This window comes from Phyllostomus discolor, chromosome 5 (assembly GCF_004126475.2).
Source record: "Phyllostomus discolor isolate MPI-MPIP mPhyDis1 chromosome 5, mPhyDis1.pri.v3, whole genome shotgun sequence".
Lineage (NCBI taxonomy): Eukaryota > Metazoa > Chordata > Mammalia > Chiroptera > Phyllostomidae > Phyllostomus > Phyllostomus discolor.
In genome coordinates this window covers 132,972,404-132,989,573 of record NC_040907.2, presented here as the reverse complement: position 1 = coordinate 132,989,573, position 17,170 = coordinate 132,972,404, and the positions used below count along the sequence as shown (strand labels likewise).

The window sequence follows — 17,170 nt, the reverse complement described above, 5'->3', positions numbered from 1 at the left end:
TATAAAAAGAGGCCATCATAATTGGTTTGTTTTTGTTTGTGGTTATAAACTATTTCAAACCTTCTGGTTTGAATTGCGGATTATGGATTATTTCATTTCAGTTCTTCACAACCCTCAAATTGAATTTAAAAAAGAAAGAGGAGCAAAATTTTTATTTTATGCCTTCATAACATTCAACTAATGTCTATATTCAGTTCTCTTGGGCTCCTCTGCCTTTGCTGGAAATGTACATTGTGTCTGTGCATCCTTAGGTGTAGAGATCCTAAATGTATTGAATGAATCTGATTTAAAAAAAAAAAAAAAACAGTATCCTGGCATTTTGACTGGTTGGCAATGAGGACCCCTTCTTCACAGTCATATCCATCTTATAACATTTTATAGTATGGTCACCTACAGCTGAAGAGGCAGAACTGGGTAAAGTTGCTGATGAGCTAAGAGGCCTGCACGTAGTCCCTGGTGAAGCAGTTATAGCTCACCAAGTAGCTTGGGATGCAGTGTGTTGAAGGTGGTTTGCTAAAGTGATTTCTACTTGGCTAACCATTTATTTGATGACATGCCAGAGGGAATATTTGGAAAGAAGGTAGTAGAGCAGGGAAATAGGCCTTAAGTAAATCTTATGCTGCAGGCAGAAGACCATGCAAATGGTTCCTTAAAAAAATGTCAGTTAGCAGCCCTGACTTTCCCCACAGGGGAGACAAGACCGTTATTTTTCATCTGGGAGAGGAAGTCAGTCACTTGTCTTCTGCCTAAAAGAATTAGACTTGGACACCAGATTCTGGCTTTGACATCATTCAAGACATCCTATGAATCTACTAACCCTAGTTCTCTGGACAGACAAAGCCTCTTGCTTAATTCAAAATATTTGAAGCCAAAGATGATGTCATGTAGTTTTGAAAGGCTCCAGTTCCTGGAGTACTACCAGGAAAAAAAAGTCATCTTCCTTGAATTCAGTGCGCCCTCAAGGTGTCCTGAGAAAGAAGCTGTTTCTCAGAGCAGCCCAGGCGACACTGCTTGCCGGAAAACTCTCCTTTTGACTCCCAATTTCCTACACATTCTTAAGCCATGGAAACTCTAAAGTCCTAAAGATTTCTAATTGCCATTTCCTCACCAGGCCAGAAAAATTCCAAGATTAGTTCATCCCTGCAACCTCAAAGGTAGCAAAATCAAGGCAGGATATTTTCACCAAGGAAACTGTGGAGGGGACAGTTCCTTTCCTACTCACTGGACCTGTTCTCTTGGCAGGGGTGGGCCTTGAGGAGGGTTAGTTTTGGGCCACCCTTACACCACCACCTGGGTTCCAAAAAGCAGTTTGAAAACCACTGTATTTATTTTTAAGCAGTGAAAGTTCATGAACATAAAAGGTGTAGAGTGCTTTTCACAGTTTCTTGGGTCTTACCACAGTAGGGAGAGAAGTAACTCTGAAGTGTCTTCAAAGTGTGATTAAGTCCCACACATACCTAGACGGGTTTATTCTACCTGGGTGTGGTCTGCTCAGTTTTTCATCTTGCTTTATGGTTAACAGTATGGGGTTGTGCTTTCTGCTCAATTATGAACCCTTGAAAGCTGCAACATCTCCTTCTTTCCATGGTACCTCCCCACCCTCAACCATGCCCCTGTACCTGACACAGGGCCCTGAAACAGGAAACTGAAGAAGATGGATTGCTGTCACAAATCCCTGTCCTGTAAGTGAGGACCTTGAAGGAGATGACAGGGGAAGCTCAGTCAAGAGAAATAACTGCCTGATGAATTTGGCCATCTTCTTTAGGAAATGAAGAGCTGGAAGTTCTTTGTATCCTTAAAAACATAAAATAAAGAGGTCAACTTGAAATGTGAACATGACCGGGGGCCCTGAAGCTTAATGAGAGAGTTGATCAAACTAACCCTTTGGCTAGATCAAACTTTCCAGCTGAATGGGGCTGGGGTCTAGGTAGCAGGCAGCAGATGTTGGTTCTGCCCTAGATGGGGTTTAAAGCTGACACACATCGAGAGAAGACATTGGACAATGGGATAAAAACCCTAAGCAAATGCATAATGAAGCACGATGAAAGCACATTAGAACAGAAGGAGGATTTATACAGGTGGGAGTATGGTGCCCAGTAGCTGGACTAGGAGGACTTCTCATGTCTTTTCCTCTCTCCTAATAGGGCCACGAGACCCACCCACTATAACCTTGGACAGTGGGAGGATTTAGACATTTCTTGCTTTAGAGCCCATGGCCAGCATTTGAATTAAAAGCACCCCTGGGCACCCAAAAATAGAGAGGTGTACCTAGAAGAACTGTGTCCATAAAAGCAGTTAGCAGTTGGAAGGAGCACATTTTATGACTTTCCTGTGGAAAGAAAATATCTCAGAATGGCTTGATTCATCCAGGCTGGCCAGTGGAAGCTCGGTAAACAGAGAGACCACTTCCTTGAAGGCCCAGCCCTTGTCTTCACTCCAGATGAGTCCTCACTAGTAAAAACTGTGTTTAAAGATGGGAGCCTGCTAGCAGGGGGCTAAGACAGACCCCTAGCCTGCTGCAGATGGCTTTCTCCATCCACCAAGTGGTGCTTGAGGCTGGCTTCCTGCTACTACAGTTTCAGTACTAGTGTAAAGAAGATTTATTTTTTCCTTTTGATAAGTCACTGTTTATTCTTAAAGAAGCTTTGTCATCTCTGTGATAGGCAAGTGTTTAACAGGGCATTCTTGAGTCTGGATGATAGGATGTGGGGAGCGGACATGATCAGTTTCTATGCATTGGTCTCTTCTTCATCACATTTTCCACAATTTGTATTATTTTGTGTATACATTTGGTCAGTTGTTTATTATTTGTATCCACCACAAGGATGGGTGTTGGGTGTTGGGTCTGTTTGTCATTGTTGCATCTCAGCCACTAGCACAGTACCCAACCGTTGGGAGATGTTTGATGAATGGTGAATGAATGGGTGAGTGAATGGATGGACTCAGGTAAAACTGGAACTTATTTGTGATGCTCTGGTGAACATAATAATAAAACCTCTGTTCCAACTAGAGGCATGAGTAGTCAGGATAGAAGGAACCATAGCTTTTTTTTAAGATTTTACTTTTATTTATATTTAGAGAGCAAGGAAGGGAAGGAGAGAAACGTCAATGTGTGGTTGCCTCTTGTGTGTCCCCAAGTGGGGACTTGGCCTGCAACCCAGGCATGTGCCCTGACTGGGAATCGAACCAGTGACACTTTGGTTCTCAGCCCATGCTCAATCCACTGAGCTATACCAGCCAGGGCCAGAAGGAACCATAGTTTTACCTGATTCTTTAAGAGAGTAAAATCTCAGAGCACTGTTAACCTAGCACAACCCCCTTAGATTCATGCTGATCTTGTAGCTACACTATTTACCCATTAGTAAGAGACTCAAAGCTCAAAGTTGAGAACTTGCAGTAGCAGCTGTACTTCGCACAGCCATCTGCCTCATTTGAAACAAAAGGCTCTGGAGTTCAGTATTATCACCTGCTACACACGTGGATTATTCATGAGGTCATTCTGATATGGAGGCTGCTTTGTTATAGTGGAAAAAAGTCTCCACTAAGGGACCATAAGACAGTATGAACCTTGGTATTGCCATTCTGCTATTGAATGCCCTTGGGCAAGTCATGCAACCTCTGAGTCTCCCATCTTTCTGTGAATGAGATTGCTATAATCTGCCTCACAGGCTATGGGAGGATTAAGTGATATCATGGGTCGGTAAACTCTTTATAAACTATGCAATACAGTGAACACCAGATACAAGATGTCAAGAGTGATGGTTTCTGGTGAAGTGGGGACATACATAGGCTGTTTTCTGGCCCTGCTGGGCTCTTCTGAGGGAGGTTAGTGTGGGCTCTGAGGAACTACATAAACATTTGGAAGGAGGGGATCCTATTTCTTCTTCCTTGATATGTAGGTCTCACAATAGATCAGCCAGGAATTGTATTATTTAAAAGGTTGGAGGGAGATTATAATTAAATATAAAATAATTACCAAAATAGGTATTTTGAGTGTTTTAAAAGGGGCTTGAAACCACTTATTATAATCAAAACCAAGCCACAAATAAAGGAGGATTTTGTTTTCAGTTATACCTACTAGTAGGCAGTTCTGTCTAATGAAGACAAATGAAATAAATAGGTTCAGGAATGATTCATGGGACTTGGAATAGGGCAGAGCTCACCTTGACTCGAGGTCCTACTTGGGCCCGTTGATAAGGGTTTATGGAAATGAAGGGGTTCTTTTTACTGGAAATGGAAAAGGCACCCTTTACCTTATAATATTTAACCCCCCTTCACTTCTTCCTTATAATTTCAGAAGCCCTGGTTGCAAGTTGAGATTTTTCCCCTGGATTACTGCCTTTAGCCCCTAGGTAGATACTGCTGGCTCCTCTGTAGTTTTCAAAAGAAGCCTCCTGCTCTGATTGTATGAAATGCCACTGGTCCTGTTGTCACACCTTGCCCCTGCGCATTCCAACAACCATTTTCCTGTAACCCTGTTTAGAAATTTTCCCAAGGACCTTAGAACTTGTCTGCCTTCCTAGTTTCAAGGAAACACTAGACTTTCTCAGATGTAGTAAATGATGGGGTTTCTCCCAATTAATCATTTGCCAGATTTTGCATCTGTTATTTGGTAAAATCTTAATCCATGTATAAAAATAAGACTATAGTATGCCATTCAGTATCTGGCAATCTGTTTGTTTTTATTCACCTAACTGAATAATATGCATAACTTACATTTCAACTGTGGAATACGTTCATTTTCATAGGATCTGATCGATATCCCATTTTCCTGACCTAAGTGAATAAAAATAAACAGCTTGTGTGACATGCACGGTTGCAGAGTTTGATTTTGTTTTGGTGGTTACAGGAGCTGTCATAAAAATGTAGCCTGAAATGACTGTAAATTGCATAACCAATTTGATCAGTTTAATTAGCTGGTGTTGTAATTTATTTAGTTTTGAAAGTAGGCAACATATCACACAGTTTGAACATCAGAAGATACAAAAGCACATTTGGTGATAAGTGTGTCTCTCAACTTGACCACCCATTTCCACACCCCACAAGTAACCTATGTTAATTCTGCTCATTTACACCTGGTCTACTAAGGTATATTTTAGGGAAAATTTGTTTTATTATTTTGATGTTTCAGCACATGACATAAAAGAACAGAGCACGAGGTTGGGACCTTGGGGGACAGATAACTACGTAAGAATCCAGGGAGGTGCCTTAGATGAAAATGCACCAAGGGTGACAAAATATAGAGCCAAAAGCAGAATTCCATCTTTCTCGTAAAAAAAGTGCTGACGGTGAGATCTCACTGGAAAACCATAGGTCTCCCTGTGTACTCACTTGGACCTCTCTGTTTCTGGGTTTCCGGAACAGACTGCTGTCCTCTGACTGTTGCATACGTATTGAATCCTGGCACTGCGAATCTCTTATGATGCAAGACTAAATTTCCCATTGCCATTTTTTCAGATAACAGCCCGCCGTCAATGGAAACACATTTATGATGAATTAGGCGGTAATCCTGGGAGCACCAGCGCCGCCACTTGTACCCGCAGACATTATGAAAGGTAAAAAAAAAAAAAATTGTAATTTTTGGAAAGTCCTTGCTTAGTTGAAATTGTGTTCATTGGAAGATGCTTCTGGTCAAGTTTAATACCAGAAGAAGTCTAAAGGACCTTTTAGGAAACAGAAAATATTCCTCCAGCATTTTATTTTGCGTGCTGCCTTATGATTTTTAAGGGACATTGCTTTCTCAGGTTACTGGGGCTAAAATTAGATGTTCTTTTTAAGTTTGCCTTTATCCTGTGACCACCTGCCTGACAATACCATTTCCCCCCACAGGCATAGATTACTCAGTGTTCTCTGCAGGTTCATTTGCTATGAGAACTTTCAGAATCTGGGAAGCATAACAGTGTTACTATGAGTCGCCATGTAACTGTATTAACCTGAAATGTATTAATGTTGAATGTATTAATACTGCAAAGTAAGCATTTCTTTAATAAGAAAATGAGCCCCAGATAAGATTCTTTGTTTTTGCCCATCTTGGTATTGTTCTTCTATGGCTGTGCTCTTCGACCCAGGAAATCCTTTCTTGCTAAGCTCTGTGTGGTTTAGCTTTCTAACAGTTAAAGCCTCTTTAGGAAGGTGATGATGATACAAACAAGAAGTAATGCCACATTAGACTACTCTGAGGGTTGTCTTCACAGGAAGAGTTCCCTTTGCGTTAGGACTGTGTTAGCCTCCACACTGAAGACCAGTTAGCAGATATGGGTGTTACCCTTGCTCCGTGCTTCAGGCCCGTACTGAATTTGTTTAGGCCACACCAACTTCCTCATCAGTGGCATTTCCCTTCTGAAGTGTGGACTGACTCAGCTCCCTGGTTTCAAATTCAGAGCTTGTGAGCTCCGAGTGGAGGTTGTGTGTGTGTGTGTGTCTACGTGTGCTGTAATAATGGCCACGAGTGAAATGAAGCAAGACATAGTCAGCTGAACAAACAGGCCAGTTAACTTGCTAGCTGAGAAGTTAAAATACAACTGATAAATTTGACTGTTGCTCCTCACACAGTCAATTAGTATTCCAACTTTAACCCAGTAGCTTACCACCCACCTCTGGATCATACAAATGAGTCTTCAGATAATGTCATCTAACACATCAACTCCTAGTCATAGTTCTTCAGAGTGCAATTATATTTTTATCTGTATGGCATTTAACACAGAGCCTCTTTTAGTATAGCTGTTCAATGAAACTCACAATGTTTTTATAGTTATAACAAACTTTGTTATTAGTAGTAGTAGTATTTTGTAATTATAATAAACTGAATTGGTTTAGTACCCCAAGAAAAATTCCTACAGAAGGTTCCCCAAAATTTGTCTTACTTGCCAGTATTATAATCCAGATTTCTAAAAATTAGAAACAGGAATTCAAATTACTCTTCATAGCATTGTTTCTAATACAGTACATCAGTATCTTAAGTGTGTCATTTCTCTTGGTATTTAATGCGGAAGCTCACTGCACATCACAGTTACAGCATAGAAGGACCAGCACAGAACAGCCTTGCTCTCTCAGGTGACTGTTGTAAATAACCATCCAAGTTATCATCATCACTTGGTTTTCACTTATAATTCAAGGTTTTAGTTAAAATATTTTTATTGGAAACACCATGCTTTCAAATAGCTTCTATTCTGATGGTGAACCTTCCTTACCTCCTATGAAAATGTTCACAACACGTGAACCATCAAACTTAAAGGATAACAATTAAAATTTGAAAAAAGGAATGTATCTCAGCTATTAGCTACCTCACCTAGTGAAAAATTACTCAAACGTATTACAAAGTATCACAAGGTCAGAAAACAGATAAAGTTTGGGATGGAAGAAGACTGAATTTAATAGGGGCATGTGCACCCATGCGTGTGTGTGTGTGTGTGTGTGTGTGATGTACACAAGCTGTTTTGTAGATAAAAATAACCTCAGTCTTAAATGAAATGGCAAAATATTTAGCTTCATAATTTACCTCTTCTTGGAGTAGCAGAATCCCAAATGCCATTCAAATTGGAAAATTCTAGTAGAGATACCTCAAACTGTAGCAACTCAGAAACATTATTAAAGATGTTTAAAAATTTCTCTTCTCATTCTTGGGAGTAGAATGGATATTTCATAAAGGTTTGGTTCCCCACTGGATAACATTTTTTGAAAAGCTCTGTCTTTGAGTTTGAATTATGAATTTATTTGGTCAGTGTCTATCAGTAAGGGAAATGCAGAAAGCACAGCAGGTATTCAACAAAGAGAATTTGCTATAGGAATTGCTTAAACAAGAGTAGGTGTGAAACCCTACATTAATACAAAGGTAATAACCAGTTTTCTCAGGGCTGCGAGAATTGAAATAAGAGGTGTTGCTACCCAGGCGTTCAGGGACTGGGCCCCACAGAGCTGGGGTTCAGATCGCTTCTAGGAGAGGCACCCAACCCCATGCTGGTGCTTCAGAGGAGCCCTGTGGAGCTGGGCTCAGACCTAGGAGACTGTGCTCCCTGGCTGGTGAGGAGATGCATTGAAACTGCCCTGGGATTGTTGAAAGAAGCTAGAGGCTGGAACCAACTGCTGCTGCTAAGTTACTGTCGAGTTGGCACTGAAATGAAGAACAAGCAAAATACAAAGAAAGAGGTCCCCTCTCTCCTCCCCTGACCTGGTAGGGCTCCATTTGCAGGAGAGAACTGGCAAATGAGATGTAATTTACAGAGCCCCAGCCCCAACACCACCAAACAGAGCACAGAGGCTGGAACTGGAGTTGAGAGACATTAGTCCATTTGCAAAGTGGGACCCCCAGCGTGGAAATCTCAGGGCAGAGCCTGAAGCCCAGATTAGAGCACAGCTGACCCCAGGTGATTAGCGAGGTCCATAACCCTTCCTTAGTATTTCCTTATGCCATCTAGGCCCCTCACATTGCTGTGATCAGAAATAAGGGTGTCTTGAATAATTAGTAATCAATAAGAGTTAAGTGCCCAAATTTGCAGATGATTGACTTTTAAAAATTATATTCAGACTCTACTAACAATAATGCCTATTCATCTGACCACATTGTGATTTCACAGGAGTCACCCATCCTGTGCATCATGGTGGGAGAAAAGTTTAGGAACTGCTGCTCTCCATGTCTTGCTTCCCTTGAATGGTTTTAGCAGAGAAAGGCAGAGGACACTCTGATGTGTCCAGGCACCTGAAAGAGTTCTGCTTTGGGCAAAGAAGAGCTGAAGCTCTTGGCTAAAACTGTACTTAGTGATTATGGCCAATTTCATTCGTTCTTGTTAACACAAAACAGATGACTAGATTGGTGAAGGACCACCGTTTTGAAGAAGGTTCAAAGAGTTGGAAAGAGTCAGGATGCTGTGGGAAAACATCTAGCTGGAGTTGTTCTTGGAAATTTGCAAATCCTTTCAAATCAGATCAGATCCCTAGGGGTTTTTCCTCCACTGCTGGTTGATCTCTGGTCTCTGATTCTTTACACTCTGGTATAGAAACGTGGTCCTTTTCCTGTTTGCCTACCCCCAGCTTTGCTGTCCTAGAGGATGAAGAGGAAATGAGTGATCTACTCTGCATTATCCACTGATTTATTTTTCATGCGGTGTGGTTCATGTTTCCCGTAAATGTTTTCATTTTCCAACAAGAAAAAAATAGCCGGTTCCTCCGTAAATGTTACTTGTATATTAGTTGTGGACTTTTGGTTTATTAATGAGTGTAATAATGAAAGTGCGGGTTGTTGAAAAGAATCAATGGGTGTTTTTATTTAAGGCAAAGCAGAAATGCTACAATGCCTGTGAATGCATCATTGTCGCGGAAGGCCTGACTCGTCCAAACTTGCCTCTGATTGGTTTAAATCAAATAGGTCCAAGCACTTCATAAAAATGTCTTTGTCAGCCTGGTCTTGCTTCTAAATCTATTCGTCTCTGTCAGTTTTTAATATTAGTACCAGGCTCCTGGCCATAGTCCATTAGTACTGTACTTAATTGCTCATGTTACAGATGATCACCAATATAAAAAGCATTAATGTTTTCCTATCATGAGACTGTTGCTATGTGGATGTCTCAAACTCAGAAGAGCTATGAAGTGTGGTTATTCTGGACATTTCTTGCTCAGAATTTATAGGTAAAGTCACTGTAAGATTATAATGCAAAGAAAAACACCCCCCTCCTCCTGGGCAGGACCCTGCTAAGGGCAATATTTTCTTTCTTGTTCAACTATTTAAGGTGGCTAAATTGCTTTCTTCTATCAGTAAAAGGACAGAAAGGAAAACGGTTACTTTTATGGAATTCTCTTGGTTTGATTTTTCTAGAATACTAATTCGCTTTAAAGGCTTTGTTTTCACATGCAGATTTGTTTTCTTTTTCAGTGTTTTTAAGCACATTCAGGGGAAAAAATCTTTACACAGAATACCAGATTACTGGTTTTGATTTTCCTGAATAAATTACACGGTCTGTTTCTGTGCAGCACATAAAGTTGTTATTAGGGACTGAAAAAGGAGCATTAAGGCAAAAGCACTTATGCCTCGTTTTTCTGAGTATTTAGACAATCAAAATCATAAACAAAGTGTTTGTTGGTGGGGGAAATGAGTAATTACACTTCATCTTCTCACAGACTTCATGCCCAATTGCAAATCCTAACCTTTTGCTTTTCCCGTAAGCATTCCTTGGGCGAGACGGTCATGCGCGTCGCTTAGGTGGCTTCCTTTGCAGTGACTTGGGGTGAGCCGTACCCAAGCCAGATGCATTTGGGCAGAACCCGGGTAACAGTCACCTGGAGCTTTGGTCTTTTCTTCTCAGAAAGTGGAAGGCAGGGTGTGGGAGGTTCATGTCTTCAGTGAGATAAGTATGTGCTTTAAGATAAATGCCAAAAATATGTCAGGATCCAAGGAACTCAACTAATTATATTGTGGGAAAGGCCAAGGGAAAGTAAGGTGCGTTATGGTTCTGTTCATGTCTGTTCACATCCAGGACATTGGTGGGTTCTTGCTCATTTTGACAACCTTGATGTTAATCAGTACACACTACAGAAAGTCGCAGACAGGATCACAGCATTTTTTATTTGAAAGGGCCCTTAACAATCTAGACCAGTGTTAACTCAGCAAGGTTTTCTGACATTTCCATGACCTGTTTGCTGCTAGGCCAAGGTGAGCAAGGCACAACTGCAAATAAGTATTGATACCCTTACGTAGCAACCTGCCAGAAACACTTTATGTCTGTTGAATCTAATACAAATTGAGGCTTGTATTTTTGTAGGTTTTTTAAAATATTGCCTTTTTCTAATAGTTCACTCTTATTTACAAAAGCATCAGTAGGCAACAGATGGGACACTAAGGAAGTGAGTCTTTCATCCTGGGCCATTGGAGAAGCGCCGCTCCACCCCAGTGGTCACAAACTCAAGTGTTCCCTGGGGCAGGTAGCCGAGGTAGTGCAGGTGGCTTGTCGGGAAAATACAAAATTGGCACACACAACGCAGGCCCGGGAGGCCCGGGAAGATCAGCCAATACCATTGCCTTGGGCAGATCCAGTCTCTGTGCTTCCAGGCCTTCCTTGCTTTCTAGATAATTTTTATGTGAAATCACCTGACTTACAAATATTGGCTCCAGTATTTCTGAAGAGATTTTACCTAAGCTAAACTAGACATGCTCATGAGCAAAGGTAGCCTACAAAGCTACCAAGAGTGGCCAAATTCTGTGAAAACTGAACTGCCATTGGCACTAGGCTGATCTTGTCTCTGTGTCAATGCCCTGGGCTGGGAGGGCAAGGAAGAAGGCACCAGTGTCAAAGGCACTGCTCATCTAAACACTTCCATGCACTGAGCTGGATGCCCTCTGCAGCTGTCCACAGACCCCACCTTGCCTTTCAGGGCTGCCTCGTTCTGTGCACTCCCTGTTCTGGGCGATGCGCTGCCACACACTTGGCAAAGCCCCTCCCTCCTGCACATCACATCTCGTTCCATTCAACCAAGCCTCAGAACAGGATTTAGGGACTTGACTGAGCTTGGCTTGCTCTCATGGAGATGCCTCCAATTTGTGTCACTCAGAATACGCGAAGCCAGTCCAGATGTGGTAAATAGTACTTCTTGGGATGTGTCGATCTATCAGTGCAGCCTAAGATTACAGTTGAAATTGGTTCAGTGGCCAGTTTTTCTTGGGCAGGATAGGTTTTCCATTTGCTTGACTGCCTTTTTGCATTGCTGCTGCCCTCAAGAGGCAGTGGCATCTTTTGAACATCTACACAAAACACTCTCAGGGGTAAAGAAAACATATGAACCAAAGAGTTTAGGTCTAGCAAACAATGAGGAAGGGTGCATGCTACCACATTTGTGCAGAGATTGCTAAGGGAACACAATGTTGCTTCCCATGAGCCTAAATTCAGCCTCAGAATTCTTCCCAGTATGATGCTCCCAGCATGTCTGTCCATGCATTAGAACTTCAGGGTACTGTGATCCTTGGCTTACCTGACTTCTCATGTGATCCGACTCACAGTCCACACTTACATGAAAGGGAGTTAAACATTTAGGGCCATAAAAACCTTAGGTAGGTAATTGATAAATACAAATAATAAATTCAACGTGGATTAAAGAAAATTTCCAACTGCAATGAGCAGTCTTCCGGGAGGATCTAGAATGTGAACTGGATCTTAAAGAGGTTAGGTTAGGACTTAAGATAGATCATCATAAGTTGCCTAAACTAATTAAGTTGTTGAATTCAAAAACAATAAAGAAACTCTTTTCGAGGGAAACAACCATGTGGTATTGCTTTCCTGAGACTCCTCAGTGCACCCAGTACAGCATCATAAACATATCAGGGACTCAGGAATTAGGGGGTGGAATGAATTAAATTGAATCTAAACAAAAAAGGACAGTCTCCTCTAGGAAACATATGAAGAGGTAGGGAGTAGAGTGGTAGGAGGGGCTGTTTAGGTGAGCTGAATTTCTAAGCTGGATATACCAAAGATAGGTATTGTAGTTTATCTTCTCACTTTTAACTCTCATGCCCCATCCTCACCCACGGTGGAGTTGACCAATCTATGGGCTTCTGAATGCTTGGTAATGTCTTGGTAATGGAGGCTTTGGCCAGAGCCAGGCACTCTGTTGGTAGCATCTCTGCAACACTGCCACCCAGGCAACTCTTATCTCCCCTTTCCCCAACCCCACAGAAGGCCTCCTGGCCCTTATCAACACCAGCAGCCCAGGAAGTCTAAGACAGGCACTGAGATTTAGGCAGGCTGAGGCAGACCCCAACTACATTTTAGTGCTCTTCCGGCTACACTTCCCCTAGCTTGTTCTTACAACGGTCCTGAGCTGGGTGGGTCCTGGAGCAGCTTCTTATCATCTGTAAAGAATGACTCACTAAAGGACAGTCAGGTAATTTCATAAGCAAGAGCCTCCTTCCATATCATTCAGCATGCCTAAAATGCTCTGATAACTTTCCAATGCCTGGATATTTCCAGAAAATTTTAAAAAGGAAAACAAAACACTAGCCAAGCCCTGGAGTAGAAAAACTGGTTTCTGTTTAAAAAAAAAATAAACAACCGCCTTTGAAAAATCTCTATTTAAAAATTCTTAAATTTGTCTCTGAATGCAAGTTGTAATTAATAGAAGTTGGAGTTTACACGGTCGAGTGTAAAAACACCCTCAGGCACAAACTAATCCAGTGTGTATGTCATGCTGTAAACTACAGCAAGTTCTTTGTTTGACACCCCCCCCCCAAAAAAAGCTTGCCAAACAGCAGTTTTTCTTTGTCAGGCTCTTTATTGTCTTATTTTTGTTTTCACTCTGTCTCCCCCACCCCACTTCCCTTTGAACCTGGCAATCATATTTAAGAAAGTTTACAGGCCCCATGTTTTATTGATAGTTTTCATCAAGCATGAATTTAAATTTGAGAATAGATTAGGTGTCTTAGCCCCATTTCTTTTTGATAAATAACAAGAGGTTCCTACTTATGATTTTCTGTCCTCAGGGCTTTATCATTAAGATTAAATAACTGTACTCTCAAGCATGCCACTGCACAAACATCTTTTCAATTATGTGAGTAACAGATGCCTTCACAAAGGAACTATTGAAAATTCAGAAAGCATGTTTCCAAAAAAGAAAGGGGAAAAAAAGAAGTATCAGATGACAGAAGAATGTAATTGTTTACCATTAAAATATATCCTTAACTCTTCTACTGAAAACCTCTTGGAACATTTTGCTTTTGTACAAGTTATTACAAAGTTTGATTAAGATAATAAATGTGTGGGGGGGATTGCTGAACATTTCAGAAGCTCTGGAATCCGTGGTATCTCACATGCATGGGGCTTAAATGCCATAGCTGTTTGCTGTTGTTACAGATCAACACTGCCTGCCTGCTGTTGTGGGGTCCACATCATGTTGCAAACACTGTAGTTATATTTGTCTCTTATTCTTGACATGACACTCATCTGCTCTGGAAATGGATCCATGCAGCTTGAGTCTGAGTTAGCCACTATTCTCACTGGGAAGAATAATTGCTGCCACCCTGGCTGGCTGGCATCCTGGAGGGAGGGCTGGCCATGCTCTCTGTTGTGAGCCTGTATTTTAATCCCTGGGGCATAAAGTCAGCCTTTTTTTATATCTATTTGAGCTTTTTTTCAATGTGGTCTTCATTTGAAAGACATGGGGATACCATTAACCTAGACACCCTTAGAAGTGGCAAGGAGGCATCATAGAAGCAGAGTCCTCTAGGGGCTCCCAGTCTAGCTGGGTGGACTATTGGGAACTCAGACTTGCTAAGATTAAGTGCTATAGGCTGGAATTTGGGGGCAATATGATTCCTGAGTTTCTCTTACCCTCCAGCATCAAGCTGGGCTTGATCCAGCTGGGGTTACAACCTTTTGGAGAGTTATGGCACATTGTAAAAGCATTAGTGTGCTTAGTGCCTAAGCCATAGGGCTGCTTTTGTTGTAGGGGGTTGACCCTTTGTTTCCATGTAGGTCTGTTGCCAGGTCTGTTGCCACTGAGAAAAGGAGTCTCATTCTGATTTCTTAGAGAGCTCCTTAGGAGCTGAAAGTCTCTTAATCCAAGGGTCATCATTTCAGTATCTCCCCCACATTGGTGCTTCTCAGACAATGTGCAAAGGTGCACAGTTACCTTGCTGAGATGAAGGCAGCTCAGACTAGCTGAGGCAGGAAGATCTGTGTTTGAACTTAGGTGTTGGCACTTAATAGCTGCATTGCTTTGACCAGTCATCTACTCATTTCACTTTTGCTTAGTTAGTTAGGGTCATGGTCATTCCAAGACCATGGAGGTAGGTATCAGAGTTATTAATGGGCCTAAGAAATAACTCTGCTACCACTTCTAGGATCTAATGGAATTACTACCTTTAAAAGGATTTCTTTCTTTCTTCCTTTCTTTCTTGGGTCTTTATTTTGAAATAATCTTTTATTGTTTTATTGATTTATTTTATTATTAAGCACCATTTATCCCCACTATACCCTCTTCCATGTCCCCCGCCACCTCCCCACTCCCAATCACCACACTGTTGTCAGTGTCCATGAGTTCTTTCTCTCTCTTTTTTCTTTTTTGCTCATTCCCTCCACCCCATCTTCTGCTGCCCCTTGAGTAGGTAATGAAGCCCCTGGTGAGCAGGTGGCAAGAGCTTTGCTGAAGACAAGTATCTATGTTCTGTTGTTGATAACAATGGGTCACATACCTTTTACGTGTGTCAGCGTAGAATACAAATAAATGATGCTGTTTATACCTGCTTCCCTTTTAAAAAGCTTGGTACACTTTACCCTTTGTAGCTCATGGGCAAACTGCCTTCTGCGCAGAATCCATGTTGCATTCTCCCACTGTTTTCTCGGTTCTGATGGTCCTGTGGTGGGCTCGTTCCCCCCGGCCCGTGTGTCAGCACGGTGCCTCCCTCCCTGGTTTGGGGCTCCAAGCTTTCAGTTCATTATCTTTGGAAGGTGACACTGGAGGCCCCTTTCTCATCTTCCTTGGTTACTGGTATGTTGCTCCTCACACTCTGCACACTCTTGTTTCAGCTTTGCTGAAACTCACACCATCAAATGGAGATCTTTGTCCAGAGCCCAAATCTTTCTCAGGTGCAGCTTGTCTTTAAAAATAATAATAAAACAGGGCCAAAGCAGCACAGCTGCTATTGAACTCCACGAGCATCATGGCCGCCGAGGGGACATGCACACCTCTCTGCACGTTGACTGGGCACATCTGTCTCGACTTTTGTCATGATGTCTTTTGCCAGATTCTCCTCTGCCATTTTAGAGTCCTGATCTGGGGCCCTGAGAGGTGAGCAGTGTGTGTGATTAGAAACTTTCTATACTTTTTGGAACCTTAATAAATGTGTGTACTTCATCTTTAAAAAAGAAAAATATACCTTTTATTGGCTTCATATTTGGTGAAAGATTGCTTCCAACACTTCACAGTGAAGTTATATTTTCAATTTCTGGCTGAGAAGGGAAATGTCTGGCCAAGCCTTAGAGTTTATCAACCTCGGAATCGACTTGGAGGTGTAATGACTCCATTTGGGATCAGATCAGGTCCGAGGCCCCCAAAGAACCAATATGTCATTTCTTTTCCACCACCACAAAAATACCTAATAATATAAGAATAGTAGCATTGTTGCCGTAACATGAACACCAATTTTATTTCCCTCTGCCCCTAAAATATTCTGCTTCCTGTCACCAGCAGATCCTCGAGCCTGGCGTTTTTGACTGCTTCGACACTGTAAAAGTACCTGTTAGGTAACTAGGGTGAGGTTCAAATGCAACCCTAAAGATTTCCCTTTTTTTTCCCCCACTCTCCAGATTAAATCACTTCCAGACATTATTATAATATCATTTTTCAGAGCTCTTATAAATAGATGGATTCTCATTTCTCCTCTTAAATACTGTTTGCTAAATGTTTTGGCCCAAAAGTTCAGTCATTCCATGCAAGCATTAATCAATACAGGAGACATTAGTGGTTGCTCACTCAGATGAGATTTGACATTATTTTTCCTCTGCCTGTGGGGAGGGGAGGGGCATGTTGCCTAATAAAGATGAAGGGTCTTTTCTTCCTTTGTATGAAATGCAAATGATGAGGACACGTACGGTATACATTTCTCAAGCACAAGGCTGCTGCTTTTTGTTGAGAAAGAGGGGCAAGGCCTCGGAGGATTTTAGAATTTGTAAATATAAAATTATCTGCCTTGGTGTTTAAAAAAATAATAAAAGGGAGAAAGAGTTGGCAGGTTGCCAGATTACTTACATTACAGTAATAGATTTGCTGACCCCTGACTTCTGCTGTAGAGAAATGTATTGAATTTTTCATAATATCAGATGAAGCAGATCTAAAAACCTAGTACACTGAGCGCCATTATTTAACTTGAGATTTAACAAAGCCAGAATCCTTTCAAACCAGCCATTTTTTTGTGTGATGATAATTTAGTGGCTCAGAAGCTAATAAATCAAGGTTACAATGCCATTGATTTGTTAATTTTAATTTGGGTTGATTTTAAGTTGTCTTTAAAAAAAAGGAGGGGGAAAAAATCTTGCTTTCCACAGTGACTGAATTTAATAAGAATCTCTGATAGCAAAAGGCTCCCCTACTGCTTCTGCTTTGGGGTGGAAAATGTTATTCTTGTATTATTCCTAGGGAAAAAAAAATCTCATGCTGCTACAATTCTTATGCCTATGAAAAGATGTTATTTTTT

At 41.5% G+C, this 17,170-nt stretch overlaps 1 protein-coding gene across 2 annotated transcripts in view; it reads left to right on the top strand.

The window, feature by feature from the left end:
* The window catches only part of ARID5B (AT-rich interaction domain 5B), a 178,441-nt gene that overhangs the window by 148,330 nt on the left and 12,941 nt on the right, over window positions 1-17,170 (top strand). For both annotated transcript variants that reach the window (XM_028511577.2, XM_028511579.2), the window contains one exon: window positions 5,458-5,555. In XM_028511577.2, coding sequence (XP_028367378.1) covers window positions 5,458-5,555 — 98 coding nt within the window. The remainder of the gene's footprint in view (window positions 1-5,457; window positions 5,556-17,170) is intronic.